This window comes from Denticeps clupeoides, unplaced genomic scaffold (assembly GCF_900700375.1).
Source record: "Denticeps clupeoides unplaced genomic scaffold, fDenClu1.1, whole genome shotgun sequence".
In the NCBI taxonomy this organism is placed as follows: domain Eukaryota; kingdom Metazoa; phylum Chordata; class Actinopteri; order Clupeiformes; family Denticipitidae; genus Denticeps; species Denticeps clupeoides.
Window position 1 is genome coordinate 115,454 of NW_021629982.1, and position 24,331 is coordinate 139,784.

Below are 24,331 nucleotides of genomic sequence, written 5' to 3' on the forward strand. Positions count from 1 at the left end.
ACTTCATGAATAAATGTATTTAATTTGCAAACATTTTGAAAACGGGGGTGATTTTTAGAAATTCAGACTTATGAATAAAACATTTGGCCATAAGAATTAAGTTATTATTACAGTATTCTGATTATTCATCTCCTATCAGACCAACCCTTATTATCTCAAAGCTCAAAGGTGGAAATCATTACAAAAAATATGTGTGGCATTGCAAACAAAAAAGAGGTGTTCTAATGTCTCAATATTAGAGTTACAGAAAACACAGGAATTGTCATTTATACCAAATTTCTTTTGCCGGTGAAAACCTCATTGATCACTCCGCAGCGAGCGCCCCCTGCAGGCCACGACGGAGAGTGCAGGAGCTGCCGAGTTCAGGCTGGCTGGAGAGAAAAAAAGCTGTTTCTCGCTTGAACACTTTTACAGTGTGCGGAAGGTTCATAAATACCTGTTACTTCTTTAAAGCATTTCCTCTTGTAACTGTAATGGTTTACAATTATATTTTTAAATTAAATAATGTAACACCAATTAGGCCTTCAGTAATGGACTTGCTGGAGCTCCTCGGAGCATGTTCGACCACTGTGTGTGTGTGTGTGTGTGTGTGTGTGTGTGTGTGTGTGTGTGTGTGTGTGTGTCCATTCCTGGTGTCCATTCCTGGTGTCCATTCCTGGTGCTCAGAATAACATGCATTTCTGTTAATGTTCTCAGAAACTGTTGCCCAGTCATATTAATTTATAATAAAGCAGGGTCGATTTAAGACCTATGAGCCAGCCTGTTTCAATGCTGTATGTGTCCCACGCCTCCTTGTGTGCGTGTGGCCTATAAAAAAGCCTCTAATCCTCTACAAATGTACAAGTGTGGTGGATGTGAAGTATATCTGATACAGTAGGGCATCATGGGGACACTTCAACTGTACCTAACTGTTACTTGGCTAATCAAAACGTGTCTTTTTAAACCTCAGACCAGTTTTGTGTTTATGACTGTGTATGGCCATATTTAAATGGAATGTTTCTTTATTGTAGTTATTTAATATAATAAGTATAAAATACATAAGAAAATAATTGTATGTCACCACAATATTATACTTTCAGGTCGTGGTGTATTTGCAAAATGAAATATTGAAAAAAGGCAGTATTATTCTGCATTACAGAGGACATTATTATATACTGCATTATTTCAAAAACGAAAAGCACACCTATGTTTATTTACTACAGAAGGCATTAAGAGAGATGAAGAAATAACTGTGAATGATTAAGGAGTATTCACTCTTTTTGGGTAAGAACCTGACACGTATGCTATATTATTGTAATAATCAGGTTACAGAAACCATCTCATAACCTTAATGCTGAGCTCATTTCAGTGATCCTCTTGAGTCGAGAACAAGGCTGGAGATTATTCTGTCATGCTGAAATCATTGTTCTTCCTCTGTTAACCATGGTTATCTGCAAGGAAGCACATGCAGTCATCACTGTGTTGCAAAAAAAGGACAATAAAACACACAAATAAAAAGTGAAAGTGTGAATATTGTTCATGTTTGTGTGTAGATATTTGCGAGAACTGGGGGTTGGTGTCACAAAACTTTGAATGATCTCCTACAAGCAAACATTTACAGAAGGAGAACAATATTGTATTGCTGCTCAGAGAAGAACAGGGTTCAGAGCTACACACATAATGTCACTGTTTCATAATAATTATTATTATTTCAAAATAAAGAAATTCTGTAATAAACACTTCATATTTGAGTCATCTTTTTTTGTTACGTTAACAAAATTGCTTGCAGCTGTTGTGGAGGATGCTGGAGATTCCTTCAGGAATAACTTACACAATGGGAAAGGACAGTATCTGCACCTGGACACACCTGGGGACAACCAGGACAGCGGGGGAGCAGTATATGTAAAACGTATATGTAATGGTGTTTCTGGCAATCGGGTTTGATTTCGTTCTCCTCTTTATTTCCCCTGTTTTTGCCCATTGAGTCTGGTTTTGTTTCCTAGTTTAATAAAATCTGTATATGTGCATCCCACTTGAGTGGCGATTAATAATCGAATCTCCCATCATTTTATTGCTCTGTAGTATGTTCTGGTATATGACATAAAGCTGGCTTAGCTAAGGCCACTTCAGATGCGTGGCTAGATTAGCATCATATTCATAAAACAAAGCTTTTTCAGTTATTAAAAAGGGCTCTGGTCCAGTAGAGATCTCAACATTTGAACAGCCGATGTCAAAGGGGAAAAAATATCAGCATGTGTGTAAAATCATAAACACAAACTTGGTGTTAAGGAGAGTATTACAAAAACTCCATAATAAACAGTCTGACCTTAACACATTCACCCATGTGCCTGATAGCGGGGAAAACGTGATAACCAAGCTATCGTGCACAGTGGCTAACCTGGTCAGAGGAAAAGATGGTGAGTGGAAGGGTAACATTAAGAGAATTGTTTAAAAAGAATGAATTGGGTCACATCAGAGAGGGCTCATAAAGGTTATTTCACTGGCAACTGGATTTGTTATGGATCCAGTGAAATAACCTTTTTTGAGATAACCATGACCTGGACCACTGAGAATAAGTGTGTGCTGTATTTTGCACTTTGTAATTGTATTCTGCTGTTCTGTTTGTCTGTTATGACTGAGGGTGAAGAAGGGAATGAAGCACAGGAGCAGGACATCTTGGATAAGAGATTTTTATTAACACAGAAACAAAACCAGGCACAACTGACACTAGTGGCTCAGGTATTGCAGCTCATCCAGGATGGAAAATCAGTGCGAGCTGTGGCTAGGTTTGCAGGAGACGGGCCAGTACATCAGGAGATGTGGAGGAGGCCATAGAAGAGCCAGGAGTGGAAGAAGGAACGGAAGGAGCACTGCCAGAGCCTGCAAAATGACCTCCAGCAGGCCACAAATGTGCATGTGTCTGCTCAAATGGTTGGAAACAGGTTCCATGAGGGTTATTTGAGAGCCTGATGACCACACGTGGGGATTGTGCTTACAGCCCAACATCGTGCAGCAAGTTTGGCATTTGCCAGAGAAAATCAAGATTGGCAAATTCGCCTCTGGTACCTGTTAGAAGAAATTGTCTTTCAGTACAAGGTGTTATGGCAAGAGGTATGGCAGCGCCTCCAGGGGATGGGATGTTCCTGCACCCAGCCATCTATGGGCCCCTTTATTGGTTCCAATACTTATTATAATACCCCAAAAGAAAATCAACAATGTGTCGTGGTTCTTGGCCAAACATTAACAAACAGGGTGGCTCCCAAGTAGTTTGATAAATCGTTGTATTAAATGAGAAAGTCACTTGTGATAAATAGGCTGGTTAAGTAACTCCAACACAGTGGCTGGTTGAGGCCACTCTGAAACAGCTGAAATTTTTGCAGGATCTGTCTTTAGAAATTACATGGCCCTGGTAATTCACCAACTTTACCTTGAACCCCTCTTGACACAGGTGAGAGAACACTGCATCAAGACGCTGTAGAAGCTCATCCGCTAAGGTGCCACTGGGTGGTAGTAGCCTAGTGGGTAAGACACCCGCCTATGAACCAGAAGACCCAGGTTCAAATCCCACTTACTACCATTGTGTCCCTGAGCAGGACACTTAACCCTAAGTTGCTCCAGGGGGGGACTGTCCCTGTAACTACTGATTGTAAGTTGCTCTGGATAAGGGCGTCTGGTAAATGCTGTAAATGTAATGCCACTGAGCAAAGCACCGTCCTCACACACTGATCCCCGGGCGCCTGTCATGGCTGCCCACTGCTCACACAGGGTGATGGTTAAATACTCCTCTCTGACTGTCTTACTCTTCTTCTCACTGCTTCTGTGCTTGCACACTTCTCAAAATTGCTCAAGTAGAGGCTTTTTGTAGCTGGCTGATTTGTGTATTTTCGATAACCAAATGCGTTTTGTATGTTGAATAGATGCTTTTTCCCAGTGTCACCCTGAGATATCATTTTTGAACAAAGTGTCTTATGTATGAAATATTTACATTTACAGCATTTACCAGACGCCCTTATCCAGAGCGACTTACAATCAGTAGTTACAGGGACAGTCCCCCTGGAGCAATTTGCAGTGTTTTTCAGTTTCTTTTACAAGCAAGTTGTTAGAGTTGTACGTCGTTCCAACACTTATAAACCAGAGAGGAATGACACGAAGCATCTTTTTACTTGCAAGGAGAGCGATCAGAGACGCGCATTACATCACGCCTCCATCAGCTCTGCGGTTTCAGCCGCATCCTGTCTTTTTATTTAGTACAGGGCAGTACATTTACCATAGGATCACACCATATAAGCTTATAATTATCTTTTGCAAGTAGGCTTATTTCTTGTTAGCCGCTTCACAGTTGCCGAGGTCATGCTCGCTGGTTTCCTGCTTCTCAGCATCTGCAGGCCTCCTCTTATCAGGTCGCGATCAGGTCGTGGTCACTCCAGGTTGCGGTCACTCTGTCCTGCAAACATCCTTTGGCCCACAGTTTCTCATCCAAGAGATTAATGATTAATATAGTTTGTGTATTTCAAAGATTAATACAGTTTAATACATGTTAGATATGTGTGTCAAAAGGTAATTGCATGATAACTTATATACATTTTCCAACACAAGTATTCTCAAGCAAGTGTACCAGGTTACTAGCCACCTCTGTTCCTCAGGTCCAGGTGGCAACTCCTTTCTGTGTAGTTGGATAGATACATGGAAGCTTGTGAGGTGTGTGTGTGTGTGTGTGTGTGTGTGTGAGCCCCACCCTGTGCCTGAGTAACAGGACTAATTGGTTAAGGCGACCTTTAGAAACTCTTAACTCGATTTTAATAAACTTTTAATTTTATAGCTCAATTGCCACAATTCTTAAGGCATTTGCATTATTCCTTTGCGAAAACATCATTGGGGTAAGAGATCCCCCAAGGGAGACTCATGCAGATGGCAGGGGTATGACTACACTCAGCTGGGATTCAGGCGCTTAGCAGCGCAAACATCTTTATTTCGAGGCCAGTCAAACACGAGCCATCAATAAACCACAAATTGTACAGGATCCAGAACCACATGCTGAGTAAAAGATTTGTTACATAGATGCACAATAAACTGTTTTTTTTTCTTTCTGAAAAAGCATGTAATATAACCAAAGCAAGTTCTGATGACAAGTGTCAGATTGCAGATGTGAGTGAAAATGGGAAACAGAGACAGTTGTAATCATCACTCCTCGGATGCTGGTCCCCAGGGTGCTAATTACGCCCTGACACACACAGTATAAACAACATGGACTGACGTAAGCAGGAGCCGCTTGGTCTCACATTCACAAAGGGGACATTCAGAGAACATTAGCAGTAAGTTGCCATAGTAAATTAATAATAGCAAATTAACCATAGCAAAAAATTAACATTACCACCAAAAACAAAACTCTATGCTGCACTATATTAGATATTTTTACAGTAGAAATTTAATTATAATGAAGTAATTAAATACGTTTTTTAAAAAAATGAAATTTTACCAAGAAATTTACTTGGGTCTTGGGTCTATAGGACAATCTTATAAATAAGATATGTTATAACTGGCAATCATTGTCACAGTCCCTTCCAATTAAAATATATGCTATATGATTAACTACATGCTCCAACAATATCCTTGCTCAGGATGAAAAATATTTTTGGTAAACAACTTACAATTAATATGCAATTTTTTACAGGTTCAAAGGTCACAGGGTCATCTATTAAAGCCCAGATCAAAGACCCCTGACATAAAACACCAGATATCATCTCTAAATTAGGTGGACTCCAATCAAGTCATAGAAACTTCTGAAGGACGATCAGTGGAAGCAGGTTGCACCTAACTCACTTTTGAGTTTCATGGCAAAGTCTGTGAATGCTTAATCCTTAATTTATTATTATTATTATTATTATTGTACTTCAATTGAGTTAATTTTGGAATAATAACAAAAGGTGGAAAAACACTTTCTAGGTGCATGTAATAAGAATATTTTATATAACAATACAAATTTGTCTAGTGGTCAAGTCTGAGTCTTTAAAAAGAAACGATGTTTTCTTTATTTTGCAATTAATCATGACATTTTATCTGAAGCTACAAACATTTGTCTTCCCACTTTTTCCAAATTGCACCATGTGAAACCAAATCCTTCGCATCACCTTCGACTCTCCACTCTCAAAGCCACCTCTGGATATACGCTATCTATGTCCTGACATGGCAGCCGTATCAGTTTCACACACCAGAATAGAATAGAGTCAGGGGACCAGACGGCGGATTCCCACTATTTTACTCATCTTTACACAAGTCCATGTGCCAGAAGCAGCATCAGTGTCTAAAGAAACCACAAGTCCAAGATCCAAGTCTTGGTGGCAATAGCGATGCATGTTGGGCATCAGCAGGCAGACGTCTGGTCAGCTTTCCATCAGTCTGAATTGGGATAAGCTCTGTGTTCAGAAAGCTCTGTTAGACAGCCGGAGTCAATTCTGATGAATGTAGCGTAAGATCTACCCTACTGAGAGTAAAACATTCTGCTGGTTAAATTGACTGGGTCATTATGGCAGACATATCACATTCACAAATGTACATATATTTAAATATATTTGACAGTTTCGAAGGGAGGGAATAGTAAAAAGGGACAGAAGTGCTTCTTAAAACACTGTAATCCATGGTTCATACAAAGGTCTCCATCCTGGAATACTGTCCAGGGATGTTTCACTCAAGGCTGGCCCAGGGCTCCAGGGCTGTCTTCTGTGTTGTGAGATGCAGCACCACCCTCACTTGTGTCCATACAACAGTCCAAGCTCTCGCTGTTGCTCTGCTCCGTGCTTTCTGCTGTCACCGCTGATCCTGAGGGGCTCGGAAATGGAATCTGCTGGGATGGAATCTGGCCAGCGGGGTCAACGTTTCCAGTGGCGACAGTCACAGCCCCTTTGGCCTGTCGGAGACAGTTGAGCCACTGCTGTTTGTTGAAGGTGTCACTGGCTTGGAAAGAGTGCATCTGCAGCTGACCACCACTGTGGCACGAAACCCGAAAGAAGTTCTTAGCTGAAGGAAGGACGGAGGGACAGTTGTGAGAAGCTGGAACCAAAAGCTAATCCTCCTAAATGTAATTAAATTAAATTACTGAACGAATGAACAAAAAGACAATTATTAATTCATTATTATTTAGATTGAATCATGGATGCATAGAGACCAGATAAACGCAAGGAACCAAGGAAAGAACAGACAAATAGATTTCACAAATAGATGAAAACTGTTCTTTATTAACAGACACACCAATCACTCACTTCTTTCAATATTGCTGAAGGCTCCACGGATGGACCCTCCCAGTCGGATCTCCCCGTCCTGCAGGTCTACGTATTCGAGAAGATGGACTGGGATAGGCTGATGGTGCATCTGATACCACAGCTGCTCACTCTGAGTCACAGCCCGTGTGATCACTAGCACGTCCTGGAAGAGGAACACATGCAGCTTCTGGGGAGAGAAAGAGAGCGCCTTTACTGTCATTGCACCTACACACCAAAGTCCTATTAATATTATTAAGATTATTAATAAGAAAGCCAACGTGTTGCATATTAAAAGGTCTGACAGTTTTGGTACGCTGCTCTAAAAACATACTGAAGGGTGGTAGTAGCCTAGTGGCTACTCGCCTATGAACCAGGAGACCCAGGTTCAAATCCCTCGTACTACCATCGTGTCCCTGAGCAAGACACTTAACCCTGAGTGTCCAGGGGGGAACTGTCCCTGTCACTACTGATAGAAAGTTATAAGGATGTAAGATAAGGACGTCTGATAAATGCTGTAAATGTAAAATCAGTAGTGATTGAGTGGAGACTCCCAGGGTTAAATGTTTTTCTCAGGGATACTATAGTAGTAAATGGGGTTTCAACCTGGCACTTTGTGGTCCTCTGGTTTCATAGGCGAGAGTCTTACCAGCTAAGCCTCTAGGGGAAGATCAGTATCCAATATACACTCACCGGTCACTTTATTAAGCACACCTTGCTAGTACAGGCTTGGACCCCCTTTTGCCTTCAAAACTGCCTCAATCCTTTGTGGCATAGATTCAACAAGGTCCTGGAAACATTCTTCATAGATAATGGTCTATATTGACATGATAGCATCATGCAGTTGCTGGAGATTTGTGGGCTGCACATCCATGATGCAAAACTCCCCTTCACCACATCCCAAAGGTGCTCTATTAGATTGAGATCTGGTGACTGTGGAGGCCATTGAGTACAGTGAGCTCATTGACATGTTCAAGAAACCAGCCTGAGATGATTTGAGCTTTAAGACATGGCGAATTATCCTGCTGGAAGCAGCCATCAGAAGATGGATACACTGTGGTCATAAAGGGAGTGACATGGTCAACGTCACTCCCATCGTGTCTGTCACGGCGTGAAGAAGTGCTTCAACAGTCAACATCTGCAAAGTCGCTGGTCCAGATGGAATTTCTGGGTCATGTATTAAAGGTTTGCAGTGAGCAGCTGTCTGCCATCTTTACAGACATCTTTAACACCTCCCCGCAGAGCTGAACTGTCCCCATCTGCTTCAAAAACACCACCATGGTCCCAGTTCCCAAGAAGAACAAAGCCAGCGGCCTTAATGACTTTCGGCCTGTTGCACTAACCTCCATCACTATGAAGTAAGAATTTCATTGTGCTCTGTACGCTGTACTTTGTACATATGACAATAAACCTCAACCTCATGGTCAGCAACAATACTCAGGTAGGCTGTGGCATTCCAACAATTAGTACTAAATTTTCTAAGCTCACATCTGATGAAATCATTCAGATTATATCCACAGGCAACCCAACCACCTGTCCACTAGATCCAATACCTTCTGCAATGTTTCAAACTATCTCCCCTGACCTCATCCATTTCATTTCTTCTATCATAAACAGCTCAATCTCATCTGGCCACGTACCATCCGCCTTTAAAACAGCCAGGGTTCTTCCAATCCTAAAGAAACCCACTGCTGATCCTACAGACATTAACAATTACAGACCAGTTTCCCTCCTCTCATTTCTATCCAAAATCCTTGAGCGCTGCATCTACAACCAGCTATCACTCCATTTATCACAGAACAACCTCCTGGATCCTAACCAGTCTGGCTTCAGAACAGCTCATTCCACCGAGACTGCCCTTTTGGCGGTTACCGAGCAGCTACATGCAGCCAGATTGGCAAAACTGTCATCAGTTCTTATTCTCCTCGACCTATCTGCTGCATTTGACACCGTTAACCACAAGACTCTCTTGTCAATCCTGAAGAGGCTTGGAATTCGGGGCTCAGCATGGCAGTGGTTTGCTTCCTACCTTGATGAGCGATCTTACCAAGTGACTTGGAAAGGATCCACCTCTACCTCACATAGACTCTCCACTGGTGTCCCTCAAGGCTCAGTGCTAGGTCCTCTCCTTTTCTCCCTCTACACGAGATCACTTGGTGAGGTCATTTCCTCACATGGATTATCCTACCACTGCTATGCTGACGACACACAACTCCTCTTCTCCTTTCCTCCCTCTGATCTACATGCTGCTTCCAAAATCTCTGCATGTCTAACCGACATCTCGTCTTGGATGGCAGCCCATCACCTCCAACTCAATCCCACCAAAACTGAACTAATATTCATTCCAGCAGATTCTTCACCACATCAGGATCTTGCTATTTACCTAGACAACTCGCAGCTCTCTCCTTCTGCAACAGCCCGCAACCTTGGGGTAACAATAGACAACCAACTCTCTTTCTCAACTCACATCAGCAATCTTTCCCGCTCATGTAGATTCCTTCTCTACAATATCAGACGAATCCGCCCTTATCTGTCAACCCAGGCCACCCAACTACTGGTTCAGTCCTTAGTAATCTCACGACTGGACTACTGTAACTCCCTTCTAGCTGGTCTACCACTATGTACCATCCGACCTCTACAACTCATACAAAATGCAGCAGCACGACTGATCTTCAACCTTCCCAAATTCTCCCACACCACCCCTCTGCTACGTTCCCTCCACTGGCTCCCAGTAGCTGCACGCATCAGGTTCAAAATACTGATGCTGGCCTACAAAGCCAAACATGGAGTAGCACCATCCTACCTCACAGCCCTTATTACACCTCGCACTGCACCTCGTTTACTCCGAGCCTCCAGTACGGCTCGCCCGGTCCCTCCATCTCTGAAGGTAAAAGGAAAACATTCATCTAGACTCTTCTCCGTCTTGGCCCCTCGGTGGTGGAATGAACTTCCCCTCAAGGTCAGAACAGCTCAGTCACTGAGCACCTTCAAACGACAGCTCAAGACCTTCCTCTTTAAAGAATATTTAGATTAAATTGTAATTTTCTTGTTGTCGAACTTTGTGTACAGAATCTACAACAGAGTGAATAAAATTGATGTATTCATAGTTGGGGTCCTAGTGAACCGGAATTGATCTCTTCATCGATGGTAACTTAAGCACGCTGTAAGTCGCTCTGGATAAGGGCGTCTGCCAAATGCCGTAAATGTAAATGTAAATGTACTAAGGAGCCCAAAGTGTGCCAAGAAAATGTCCCCACACCATTACACCACCACCAGCCTGAACCGTTGATCCAAGGCAGGATGGATCCATGCTTTCATGTTGTTGAAGCCAAATTCTGACCCATCTGAATTTCGCACTAAAAATCAAGACTAATCTTGATTGGGGCAGTGGTGGCCTTGTGGTTAAGGAAGCGGCCCCGTAATCAGAAGGTTGCTGGTTCGAATCCTGATCTGCAAAGGTGCCACTGAGGTGCCACTGAGCAAAGCACCGTCCCCACACACTGCTCCCCGGGCGCCTGTCATGGCTGCCCACTGCTCACTCAGGGTGATGGGTTAAATGCAGAGGACAAATTTCACTGTGTGCACCGTGTGCTGTGCTGCTGTGTATCACGTGTGACAATCACTTCACTTTCTTTAATCAGACCATGCAACATTTTTACAATCTTCTATTTTCCAATTGTAGCCTCTGTTTCCTGTTCTTCGCTGACAGGAGTGGCACCCGCTGTGGTCTTCTGCTGCTGTAGCCCATCTACCTCAAGGTTCTACGTGTTGTGTGTTCAGAGATGCTCTTCTGCATACCTTGGATGTAACGAGTGGTTATTTGAGTTACTGTTGCCTTTCTATCAGCTCAAACCACTCTGACCATTCTCCTCTGACCATCTGGACCCTGCTGAAACATCTTACTCACAACTCCTCTGTTGTTCTTCAGCTCTCCGTGGCAGGTGATAATGCGGGACTGTTCTATCAGCAGGTCTCTCTGTCTTCCTTCCAGGTACAGCAGACGCTCCTTATAGAAGCGGCACTCGGACTCGCCCGTCTTCATGTTAATCTCAGTCATGATGGACTGAATCATACGGATCTGGAGGACGACAGGAGGTGAGGTTGTAAATAGCATTTTGGCCTCATCTTCTTTCTAAGTGTGTGTGTAGGTGTGTCCTCACTGCCTCGTCCAGGTACTGGTTGTCTGGGTGGTCCTTGGGTGTGTGTTTGAGGATCTCCCTCAGCAGCAGGGGGTATTTGACCAGCCGGCTGCGTGGGATGTCCAAGAAGTTCCACAGGTCCAGTTTCCTGCTGAAGGGAGACTCCAGGCAGCGCTGCAGGAAGTCGTGGACCCGGTGGTCCTGTTTCTTGTGGTCCAGTAGGGCCTTCGCTGCCACCTGGTTGCTGCAGTAGCTGTTGTATGAGTCCAGACATGGCAGCTGGAGAGAAGGAGAAGAAAGAAAAGGGCAGTGAGTACATTGAGAAGAGACTCTGATCAAACACATCCAGTATAATGACTGATTAAATGACTGTAAAAAATTAACAGAGCAGACAGGGAATTCTGGGAAGACTTTACAGTTTAACAGCATTAACTGTCCTAGTGCTGCACGATTAATCTAATTGCAATTGCGATTGTCAGTCTGTGCGATTACATGAATGCAAAAAGCTGCGATTTAAATGTGACGTGTTTGGTCACATGACTTTCGATTCGGTTCAATGGAGACCTCAGATTCGTGACATATGGGTACACGTACGTCAACGTCGCCGCCATATTGCGATAGGCTCTGCTGTGGAGTGAAGCATAAACACGTCTATGATGTGGATAAAAATGCCTCGCTCTTGTGCTGCTTGGGGCTGTACAAACCGCTGTACGCTCCAAACCAGATCCCGGGGGATTACATTTCATAGGTAAGGCTGGACAATTGTTTTGAATATATTTGGCCATTATAAAATCCCGTTTTATAAGTATTAACCTTAGCTAAGCTAATACATTCCTGTGTTCAAGTCAGCCTCCAAACAACGTTTTGGCTAAACGTACGCATTAACTATTTAGACTGTTCTTAGCTGTTTAGTTAACTTTTCTCAAACTTTGAAGGTTTCCTAAAGAAACCTTCTTAACCTTAGCTAAGCTAGCAAAGTTATGCGTCCCTGTGTTCAAGTCAGCCTCCAAACAACGTTTTGGCTAAACGTAGGCATTAACTATTTAGACTGTTCTTAGCTGTTTAGTTAACTTTTCTCAAACTTTGAAGGTTTCCTAAAGAAATTCACCTCAGTTTAACTAGCTAAGCTAGGCTAAGCTAGTGAAGCTATGCATTCCTGTGTTCAAGTCAGCCTCCAAACAACGTTTTGGTTAAACGTAAGAACTATAATACGGGATTTTATAATGGCCAAATATAATCAAAATAGTTGTTTAGCCTTACCAGGGTTTGTCGTTCGACAGTAATGTAAAAGAGTTTTTTGTGATTTATTTAATTTAGTAGAATATTGTATTTTGAAAGCACTGGGCATTTCAAGTTGTTATAAGTAGTTTGTTTGTTTCACTTTGAAATGAAACATTTCACTATTAGTCATTTATATGCGACTTTTCATTGATATACAAGCAAGTGCCCTTTATCATATCGCAATCGCTTATCGCAATATTGATCTCAATAATTGCAATATGTCTTTTTCCCCAAATCGTGCAGCCCTACTGTCCACCAAAACCTCCCATGCACACACACACACATCTCAGAGTATTCACAGTATTGTATGTTTTGGAGAGGACTTTGTGCCACGCCTTCAACTCCAATAATTCTTAATCTTTTGTAAATAACCATTTTGCATTATAGGACCAGCAAAATGTCCTAATTAACATGATAATCCATGATGGCACAGGCGGCTTTGACAATTTGAATAAAACTTCCCTGTCTGCTATGTCTTTCTGTCTTCATCTCAGTCACGTTTTCTAGCATTCTGACTATTGTCTATATTGTCTACTGTGATACTTTTATTAGCAATACATTATTTACAATATTGATGAAATTGCTGTTTGCACCTTTAATGAGAACAATAAATGAGTAATGTGCTGGAAACCTCATTTTTGGAAAATAAAGGCCTGTATTGATTAAATGTTCCCGTAATTTAGCTCTTGCTTATGGTAAATAGATATCATCAGTAACCAAAATATATTATGAAGAAATGATCAATGTTGAAAGATCCTACAAAATCCTACAAAGGCCTGGACAAAAGTGATGGTACCCCTAGGAAAGATTAAAAATAATGGGACTAAAGGGACAGTGTCCACTAATAAGCATCACATGTATCTACAATCTTGCTACCAGTAAGTGGGTCTATATATAAGGCTCCAGGTAGTCACTGTGTTGTTTGGTGACATGGTGTGTACCACACTCAACATGGACCAGGAGATTATTGACAATTATTGACAATTATATTAAAGGTAAAGGCTATAAGACCAACTCCAAGCAGCTAGATGTTCCTGTGACTACAGTTGCACATATTACTTAAGATCCAAAGGACTGTAGCCGACCACTCTGATGACAAATCTTGATGACAAATCAAAGAGACAAGTTGAACTACATGCTCAAGGAACATCAGTGTCCGATCGCACCATACGTCATTGTTTGTGCAAATAATAAGTCAATTTGTTCAAGACTATAAATGGGTGGAAACGAGGGGTAAGGAGCACTGGACTGTCTACTTTCCACCTTTCCCTGTGTATATGGCAGATCTCTTACCCAGTCCACCAGGATCTGGCCCACATGTTCAGTGGAGCCATCTGGCTTGCGGGCCTCCCTCAGTCGACTCAGCAACTCTGGAGGAGGCAGGGAAAGAAGCTTTATCTGGTGTGTGTCTGTCTTTCTGTGTGCAGAATACAAATTACACCCCTTCATTATTGCCAGGGACATTAACCACGTGGATTTAAAAGCAGTGCTCCCCAAATTCCATCAGCATATTAAGTGTGCTACCAGAGGAGCTAACACGCTAGATAAGGTCTACACAAACTTCAAGCTAGACTACAGAGCTAAACAGCTCCCCCACCAGGCCCAGTCTGACTACATGTCACTGCTGCTGAAATCTGCTCCAACCATCACTCAATCCATCACAACCTGGCCTGAGGACGCCTCTCTGCAGCTGCAGGACTGCTTTGACAGGACCAGCTGGGAAGTGAAGTGAAAGTGATTGTCACTTGTGATACACAGCAGCACAGCACAGTGAAATCTGTCCTCTGTATTTAACCATCACCCTTGGTGAGCAGTGGGCAGCCATTACAGGCGCCCGGGGAGCAGTGTGTGGGGACGGTGCTTTGCTCAGTGACACCTCAGTGGCACCTTGGCGGGTCGGGATTCGAACCGGCAACCTTCTGATTACGGGCCCGCTTCCTTAACCGCTAGGCCACCACTGCCCCTGACCTGGAATTCTACACCTCTGCCTTCAACACAATCCTCCCTCACAGATTGATTTGTAAAATGTCAGATCTGGGACTCCCATATTCCACCTGTCTCTGGATTAAGGACTTCCTGACAGACCACTCATAAACGGTCAGGGTGGACCATATATCTCCTCAGCCATCAGCGTCAGCACTGGCTCTCCTCAGGGCTATGTGCTGAGCCCCCTGCTCTTCACACTGTGCACACGCGATGGTGGAGCGGGTGACAGCGGGTGATCCTGAACAAAGACCAAGGCGACTTTACATCAGTGGGGACTTTGTGGAGAGGGTGTCGGACTTCCGCTTTCTGGGTGTTCACATCACCTGTCCTGGGGGACCTGTCCTAACATCTCTCAAAAACTGTTGGTGTCCTTCTATTCTGTTGTGGTGAGAGCATCCTGTGCTGCTGCGTATGCACTACAGTGCAGAGGAAATCACTGCAGCAGATTGTGAAGATTGTGCCCAGGAAATCGTTGCCTGTTCTTTATCCTCTCTGGACAAAAAACTAACAGCTCTCAAGAAAGCACAAAATATCATAAAGGACTCTTCACATCCCGATCCTGACCTGTTCCAATGGCTGCTGTTAGGCAGGAGATACAGGAACATTGAAGACTAAACTACAGCTTCTACTGTAGCAATCAGGGCACTTAATGACATTTAATCCATCCTTCCACCTCCAACTCAATTCCTTTTTCATGTTCAATAATGATCAATGTGCAACACTTTCACCCTTTAATTTAAATTGTATATTTGTATGAGGATGGTAGTAGCCTAGTGGGTAACACACTCGCCTATGAACCAGAAGACCCGGGTTCAAATCCCACTTACTAACATCATGTCCCTGAGCAGGACACTTAACCCTGAGTGTCTCCAGGGGGGACTGTCCCTGTAACTACTGATTGTAAGTCCCTCTGGATAAGGGTGTCTGATAAATGCTGTAAATGTATCATATTCTGTATTATATTTCTATTATATTAGTATATGTCTTCTTTTAAAACCCTACACACAGCATTTAAGATACCTCTCTGGCCTACACCTAATTTCGTTCTACTTGTTACAATGACAAAGATATTCTGATTCTGATTCTTCTGATTCTCACCTTCATGAAGAGGGATTAGGGAGTCCAGTGTTCCGAAGATCTGGTTGAGCTCATGCTTGGTCATGATTGACAGCTTGAGCATAGGGTCATGGTAAGCCTGCAGACAAACAGACAGTCGTAAAGGAGCATATCATGGTGGAATCCACGCACAAGCCCATCCCCTCTAACTACAACAGCAGATAACACAATTCAGAAGGTGGTCTCTATCTTTCTGTGAGGCATTAGCTAGTTATGTTCCTCAGTTACTTTGGAATCCCTGACTCAGCAATGCTTGGTGAATTACAGACGTGGACAAAATTGTTGGTACCCTTTGGTCAATGAAAGAGAAACTCAAAATGGTCACAGAAATAACGAAATGTTAAACAATCAAAGTCAAACATTGTTTTTCAATGGCCTGGACAAAAATTATGCTACCCAAAGCGTAATATTTTGTTGCGGAACTTTTTGAGGCCATAAATGCAATATAACAATTCCTGCAACTGTCAATGTGACTTTGCAACTCTCAGCAGACATTTTGGGAACCAGGTTGGTTGTTTCAGGTTTGAAGGGCGCATGGTTACACTCCTTCCAAAGATGGCCAATAGGATTGAGGTCAAGGCTCATAGAAGGCCACTTTAGAATAGTCCTATGTTTTCCTCTTAGCCGAACTGGAGAGCCATTGTCCGTTTGCAAGAGCCATGACCTACTACTGAGACCGAGCTTTCTGACACTGGCCAGCACATGTCTCTTTAGAAATCCTGTGATAGTCTTGAGATTTCATTGTACCCTGCACAGATTCAAGACACCCTGTGTCAGATGCAGCAAAGCAGCCTCAGAACATAACTGAGCCTCCTCCATGTTTCACAGTACAGACAATGTTCTTTTCTTGATATGCTTCATTTTCCTGTCTGTGAACACAGAGCTGATGTGCCTTGGCAAAAGTTTCATTTTTGTCTCATCTGTCCATAGGACATTCTCCCATACTTTGTCATATTTCTGTCTGGCCTTTTTTATGATTTGTTTTCAACAATGGAGTCCTCCTTGCTTGGTCATCTCCCATGGTTGGTACATTTACATTTACAGCATTCATCAGACGCCCTTATCGAGAGCGACTTACAATCAGTAGTTACAGGGACAGTCCCCCCCTGGAGACACTCAAGGTTAAGTGTCTTGCTCAGGGACACAATGGTAGTAAGTGGGATTTGAACCTGGGTCTTCTGGTTCATAGGCGAGTGTGGTACCCACTAGGCTACTACCACACTGGTTGGTAGGTTACTTTGGCTCAAACAACAACAGGTGCGATTGGACACTGAACATCTAGCTGCTTGGAGATGGTCTTTTAGCCTTTACCAGTCTTTTTCCTTCACTTCCTCTGGTCCATGTTGAGTGTGGTACTCACCATGTCACCAAACAACACAAAGTTCATTAAAAATAAAGAATACAAAAAACAGAATGAAATGAGAGAAATATGCAGCAATTTAAATAAAAAAAGAGGTTGAATAAAACAGAAAATTAAAGATTAAAAGAGTTAAGAAAGGTCTGCATAAGAAACCACATAAAACACCGTATAAGAAGCACCTCACACTGAGTTTAAAGCCAGGGTGTAAAAGTGGGTTTTTAAATGAGATTTAAAAACAGTGATTGACGGCGCCTGTCTGACACTGATTGGCAGGTTATTCTATAGACGTGGGGTGGCCACTGCAAAGACCCTGTCACCTCTGAGCTTGTAATGTGACCACAGAACAGACAATAGTCTCTGAAGACCTGAGAGAACAGGGTGGAGTGTAGGAATGGAGAAGGTCCAGTGACTCAAAACAAATAAAAGAATTTAAAAAAGGACTCTGAAACAGAGAGAGAGCCAGTGTCATGAGGCTAAGATCGGGGTTATGTGATCTCACCTGTTTGTACCAGTGAGGAAACATGAAGTTGTATTTGTACTAATTGTGAATTGTAGGCGAGCTAGAGATGTCTGTCCCATGTCTAATCCCAAAAAGGGTCAAGGTGGGATGTAATAAAAGCGTTCCCACTGTTTCCAGATTTCGTTTGGAAAGGACTGGCTTGAGTTTGGTGAGGCACTGACAAATTTGGTGAGTGGACAATTACATGAAACATCCTCACAACATGCTCCTTCCATTTTAAACCCAATTCCATAAAACATCATGAGCACCAACAAAAAAGGAAAGCAAGTGTTTTTTATGAGGACGTACTTGATCTGACATTAATGAACATCCCCATGCCTATTTTAACACTTTGGAAAACAGCATAAAACCAGACCGTTCTCTTGTTGGAGGTCAAGCATGATGCCAGTCTTTAAATGGAAAGAAAATGGCTACTTGGAGAAATCAGATCCCACCTTCTTGGCCAACTTAAGGTCTTCAATCAGATCCTGCTCCCCCTGAGACAGCTCAAATATGGCCTTGAAGAGAAGATAAAGGACAGTGAATGAGACAGAATAAAGGTTGAATAAGATTGTGTCTAATCTGTATAAAATACATAATAATAATTACTCAGAGGACTTTATAGTTCCACACAGTTATCTTGCCACCTTACCCTGATATTGGTCTGCAGCATATGAGCAGAGGCAACATGAACAAGCCAAAAGGCCTTGGGACAATTTCCTGTACACATCATTTCTGCCAACACTCACATCAGCACATCAGCACTGGGATTTGGAACAGTGCTTTTAACCGGCAACCTTCCAATAATGGGGTCTGCTTGCTTACCAGCTAGGCCACCACAGCCCCACTTGGCCAACAATCTTTCATTATTAGATTTCCACCACAGTAATGGGTTTTCTTCCTTTGGCAGGTATGTCAGAACTTTGTTCCTCCCTTGGCTGTGGACATCAGTGAGGGTGAGAAAAATATGTCACAGCTTTAACTGGACCATAAACATGTAAAATCCACTTTCAAACAGCCACGCAGTTCATTATGAGCTGCCAAATAATGCGAACTACAGGCCCCTCACCTCACCTCCATTTATGGCATTTACCTCACCTGACCTCTTAGCTCGCCGTACTGTTGTCACGTGGGCTGACAAGCTCGACAAGCTCAACCAGGCGCTGTGGACCAGGTGTCACGCGTGGTCTCTTTTACCACACGTATAAAAAGCTTGCGTAATGCGTGGTTGTTCAGTACGTGCACAGACCAGGCTTTTACTTACCCGTGTGCTGTTTTTTAATAAAACCACGCGATAAAATGCAGGCGAATTATGGCCCATATGGCCTTGTATCTTTCCTCTAACTCCGCTCGTGAGCTGGTAAAAGACATTATATGATTATATGAACCTGAATCTGTAGCAGGTAAAGTGGAGGAATTTATAAATTATTTCAGCACCTTCTGCCCAACAGTTTCACCCACTTACTTTGATTCATGATGAACTGAATGTGCCCAAATAAAAAAATAAGTTAAATATTTTAATACGACATTTAATTAACAATGCTTTTATTTTTCATAATTTAATTAATTAATGATGTTTTAATTTCTCATTATAACTGATTAATGACATTTTATTATTATGTTTTTATTTTATTATTTTATTTCTGCCGTGACAAATGCAATTTCCCACTTGTGGGAAGGTTGATCTTGTCTTAAATTATTGATGTACTCTACTTAATTTTGACTAATGATCCTGAATACATAGTGATGTGAAAAAGTGTTTGCCCCCTCTCCGATTTCTTACTTTTTCAGCCACATTTAAATGTTTCAGATAAAATTGGTCAAAGACAAAAGTGAATGGTTTTATTTTTAAAGGAGAAAATTCTTATTCTACATGGCCTTGTGATTGCCCGTGTATCTCTAGTCTCACCCAGACCTGACTGCTGCCACACCTGTTCTCCATCTAGAAATCACTTATAAAAGACCTGCCTGACAAAGTTATGTAGACCAAAAGATCGACATCATGCTGAAGTCCATAGAAATTTAGGAACAAATGACAAAGAAAGTTATTGAGATCCATCACTCTGGAAAAGGTCATAAAACTACTTCTTAAGCTTTGGGTGAGAGCAATTATCCAACTAGTGAAAACTTAGAACAGTGGTGCACCTTCCCTGGAGGTGTCGGCCGACCAAAATTAGCCCAAGAGTGCAGTCACTACTCATCCAGGAGTCACAAAAGAGCCCACAACTACATCCAAAGAACTTCTGGCCTCACTTGCCTCAGATCAGAGAAAGAGACTGATCGCTTTGCCACAAAGGTGCCATGTAGGATTGGAAGTTTTGTTCTTCCTCAATAATAAAATCCTTCACTTAACCGCATTTTGAGTTTACTTGTGTTCTCTTTGACTAATATTAAAATTAGTTTGATGATCTGAAACATTTAAATGTGACCAACATTTGTAAGAAAAAAGTAAGAAATCAGAGAGGGGGCAAACACTTTTTCCCACCACTGTAGATTGTTCAATTTACTTTCCATAAATCATTCTTTGGAAGTTTGGACAATACAATCTTGAACATGACTAGCAGCAGTTTTAAAGCATGGTGTCTTCAGGCATACCACGTTTCTACTGTGATTTTACTTGAAACCTGGGTGTGGGCGTGTTCATGTGTTTCAGGTGCCCTGCTCACCTCCTGTCTCTTAAGCTCTCTGGATGAAAGCAGAGTCCCCAGGTGAATGTCAAATGTCTCACTCCACAGCTTGCTGTCCCTGCGTTTGGAGATGGCTGGAGGAGCCTGACGGCCCCATGGCCGGGATGGCATGATCTCCGCCCGACTCTCATTACGGAAACTTATGGAGCACTGTACAAAAAAAAAGCAAATGAAGTGGCCTCACTCCTCCCAGGCTTCAAATCTTGGCCCTGGCTTAGTGTGAAAAGCAGGCAGGTATCCTGAAGCTCCCACCTTCCACCATGACGTTTGATTAGTTGGATTAGTCAGTTCACTTCCCATGATCCTGAGTCAGCCCACTGCGAGGAGCACATCCCATCCACCCGCACACCCACTTCTACAAACAACGCAGGAGAAGCTGGAGGAAACTGTGTTCATACCACAAAATAGCCTCTTAATATTATTTTACAGCCGTCTATGGCTCAGTCATGTGCTACTGAACTCTTCCGGAATAATGATGTACTTCTTCCTCATGTACATGATTAGGAATTATTACAACTAATACATGGCCACCTTGTCACTACACTCTTGGATTAAGGTCAGACATAACAGTGTTTCATAAAAAAGTTCAGATTTATTAAACATATTCTGGACAGTGGCAGGAACTGAAATATGCATCATCTGCCTACTGCTGTAAGCTCCAATACAGAGAAGCAGGATACACAAAACCATTCCGAGGGTCCTCTGGTGGAATTTGTCAGATGCTTCCTTGACCTGAGAACGTGGAGAGAGCTTGAGTGACAGGCCGGGTGTGTGTGAGAAAGAGTGAAGGTTACGCAAGCTGCTTGGAAAGAGGTCAGCTGTAGAAGTAGGGGGCAGATCAATGTGCTGTCAGAATAACAGCCCGATTCATGGTCCGGGTTTCTGATGCTGCATTGTCACCATCTGGTTTTTATGTAATCTCTCCCGAGAGCTAATGTCTGTTTGAGGACAGGCTGTGTGTCTCTACATGAGTCTTTAGGCTAATTCATGTAAATTTGTATTGGAGGATGAATCTGAAGATGATTTACTGCTGCTTCTGGTCAGTTTTTATGCACGGTTTTGGAATGGCCACCTAAAACAGAACATCACACCACCGAACCTCTTCAGCAAATCAAAATTCTCTCCTTATCTCTTATTGGGTGGTAGTAGCCTAGTGGGTAAGACACTCGCCTATGAACCAGAAGACCCAGGTTCAAATCCCACTTACTACCATTGTGTCCCTGAGCAGGACACTTAACCCTGAGTGTCTCGGGGGGGACTGTCCCTGTAACTACTGGTTGTAAGTTGCTCTGGATAAGGGATAAATGCTTTAAATGTAAAATGTAAATATTCATATTGATTGGCATCATTCAATAACGCTGATCTTCCATCCATTTCTATTTCCAATGGACAGACTGTGGTCAGTACGCCTGTCCTTTTAGTGTCATTGTCCTACTGCTCCAGAGAGGAGGAATGGTCTGACAATCATCCAGGGTTGTGCTCCCCATCAAAGGGTCTCCATCATGTCACTTGTCTTTAAACCACATGAGACCTCTGTTCAATAAGGTCTGTGATGCAATCACTTATTTTACATGATGTGGTTTTAAGTGTATTAGTGTGTTAGTTTTTAGTGTATTTTGTTGCTAAAAGCATGATTTAACATTTAAAAGCAATCCAAGGGGTGAATACAATTTATAGGCCTTTTCAGAAGCTGCACAAATGCATGTGTGGTTCATTAGTCACTGAAAACCATCACAATCTGCCCAATATCAATGTGCTGAAGTGTGCACATGGTCTACACGCTGGGTGTGTGTGTGTGTGTGTGTGTGTGTGTGTGTGTTGGCTTACCTGCAGTGTCTGCCCAAGGCGTTTGAGTGGTGTTGCTTTGCCAGGGGGGATGAGATTGACCAATGATGTGACACGGGACAGAGGCTTCACACGTTTAGTACTGGGTTCCTGCAAGGACCAAACCAAGAACTGCTGGGTCATAACACACAGCTTTACATGAACATCTGCAGAAGCATTAAATATCTTTATGTGAACCATGCTAAAAAGTTGATTAGGCTCCAAGCACCTCGCCCAGCAGCCATGTGTCCCAAAATCGTACATCTGGGAGTCTAACTGGGACCAAAGCAAATAAATACAACGGTGACTCTCCCCTTACAAAAAGGACATTCTTGGCTGTCACTGCGATGGGAACAGATAACAGAGCCTCTGCACTCTTTAAGCGTCCTGCTCAGGGACACTCGTGTAGTAATGGTGGGTTTGAACATGGGACATCTTACCAGCTAGTACCAGCTCTACAATCTACCAACACATTTTACCACAGAGAAGGTTAAAAGCAGAGGACACATTTTGTTGTGTGTGCTGTGCTGCAGTGTATCACCAAGACAATCACATCACTTCCACTACACAGTATATCACATATTATTAATACGCTGGTATCAACAGAAATGTTAAATGCTTTTACTGTCCAATCGTTTTAAACCCAGTGAGATATACATTTTCAGTATTGCGATACTGTTGTTGTGGATCAATAATCTTATTTATTCTTATTAAAAGGGGGGCGTCCAGTCGAGGAGCAAAAGTCAAAAGGGAACTTTTTTAACAAAGGTACCCAGTTAATATCCTGATAAAACTAAGTCTGTTTACGTGCCATATTTAGCCATTATTCAACCTTTTTAATCAAAGTTAATTACCCGGTAGGTAGTCACATGAAACATTTTTAAAGGTGTTGTTCCCCGGCAGCTGTGCAGACTGGTTCTGACAACTTCTGTCTTGACTGGATTTGGGGTGAAACTGGTGATTCAGCTGTGTGAGGTGGAAACGCCGCCTTTTCATGTGGTTTGGGCCCCAAGGTACATGAAGAATGTGATGAAGATACACTGCATTTTTTAGATTTTTTACAGCATTTATCAGGCGCCCTTATCCAGAGCGACTTACAATCAGTAGTTACAGGGACAGTCCCCCCCTGGAGACACTCAGGGTTAAGTGTCCTGCTCAGGGACACAATGGTAGTAAGTGGGATTTGAACCTGGGTCTTCTGGTTCATAGGCGAGTGTGTTACCCACTAGGCTACTACCACCCTACTTATTCGGGTCTACTGTAGAAGCCAATCTGAAGAGGTGAATGAATTTCCTCGTATTGTGAGCATTCAGGTCGCATCAGAGACCATACAATGTTCGCATAAATCATGACCTTTGGTGTTTTTGAGCTGGTGTTTTTTAGCCAGGAAAAAATCCCACAGTGTAACTTTCTCGATCCCACATGCACCACGGTCAGCCTGTCTGCTGTATAGAGCCGACTGGAGGACCCAGACACAGTAAACCATGCTGTTCATGTTGTTCATATTGGAAATAGCGAGAAGTGTTATATTTGGGTTTGAATATATTTGTAACTTATGTTTTTAGGTATAATCTGATGAGGAATATTTTATATTTTAGTTTCCCCTCTTCTTGTCAGGGGGTTTGTGTGTCGCAGCCTTCTTAGGCTAGAGGCCTGACAATCCAGTTACATGACAACAGTAATCTAGAGCACCCCACCTTTCATGTGCCCCCATATATGCCTGTTCAGACTTTTGTTCCATATATTCATTTCTCTGTCATTTTTATATATATATATAGTGTTTTTGATAATATAATACTCCCTGTCATTATGAATATGATATATTTCCTGTATATATAATATATAAATGCCTACTGGGCAAACAGGTCGGTGGAACATGTAGTGAATACATCTCGACCGCCCAGGAACCTACGCCAGGATCCTGTTTGTGGACCATTGTGCCTGAACTCCTCACCTCCAAACTCTCCCAGCTCAGCGTGTCACCTGCTACCTGCCAGTGGATCACCAGCTTCCTGACAGACAGGAAGCAGCAAGTGAGGCTGGGGGAGATCACTTCTGGAACACGGTCCCTCAGTACTGGTGCCCCTCAAGGATGTGTCCTCTCCCCACTGCTCTGCTCCCTGTACACCAACGACTGCACCTCCAGAAACTCAACTGTGAAACTCCTGAAGTTTGCAGATGAAACCACTGTCATTGGGCTCATCCAG

The 24,331-nt window shown here is 42.7% G+C and overlaps 1 protein-coding gene across 1 annotated transcript in view; it reads right to left on the bottom strand.

The window, feature by feature from the left end:
- Positions 1-6,527: 6,527 nt before the first annotated feature.
- arhgef3 (Rho guanine nucleotide exchange factor (GEF) 3) overlaps positions 6,528-24,331 on the bottom strand; it is a 28,810-nt gene continuing 11,006 nt past the window's right edge. The window contains exons 3-11 of the mRNA XM_028967229.1: positions 22,128-22,235; positions 20,280-20,450; positions 18,069-18,131; positions 15,737-15,833; positions 13,946-14,022; positions 11,393-11,650; positions 11,140-11,310; positions 7,236-7,422; positions 6,528-6,993 (exon numbers count right to left, since the gene is read on the bottom strand). Of these exons, the coding sequence (XP_028823062.1) occupies positions 6,665-6,993; positions 7,236-7,422; positions 11,140-11,310; positions 11,393-11,650; positions 13,946-14,022; positions 15,737-15,833; positions 18,069-18,131; positions 20,280-20,450; positions 22,128-22,235 (1,461 nt within the window). The 3' untranslated portion in view covers positions 6,528-6,664. The remainder of the gene's footprint in view (positions 6,994-7,235; positions 7,423-11,139; positions 11,311-11,392; positions 11,651-13,945; positions 14,023-15,736; positions 15,834-18,068; positions 18,132-20,279; positions 20,451-22,127; positions 22,236-24,331) is intronic.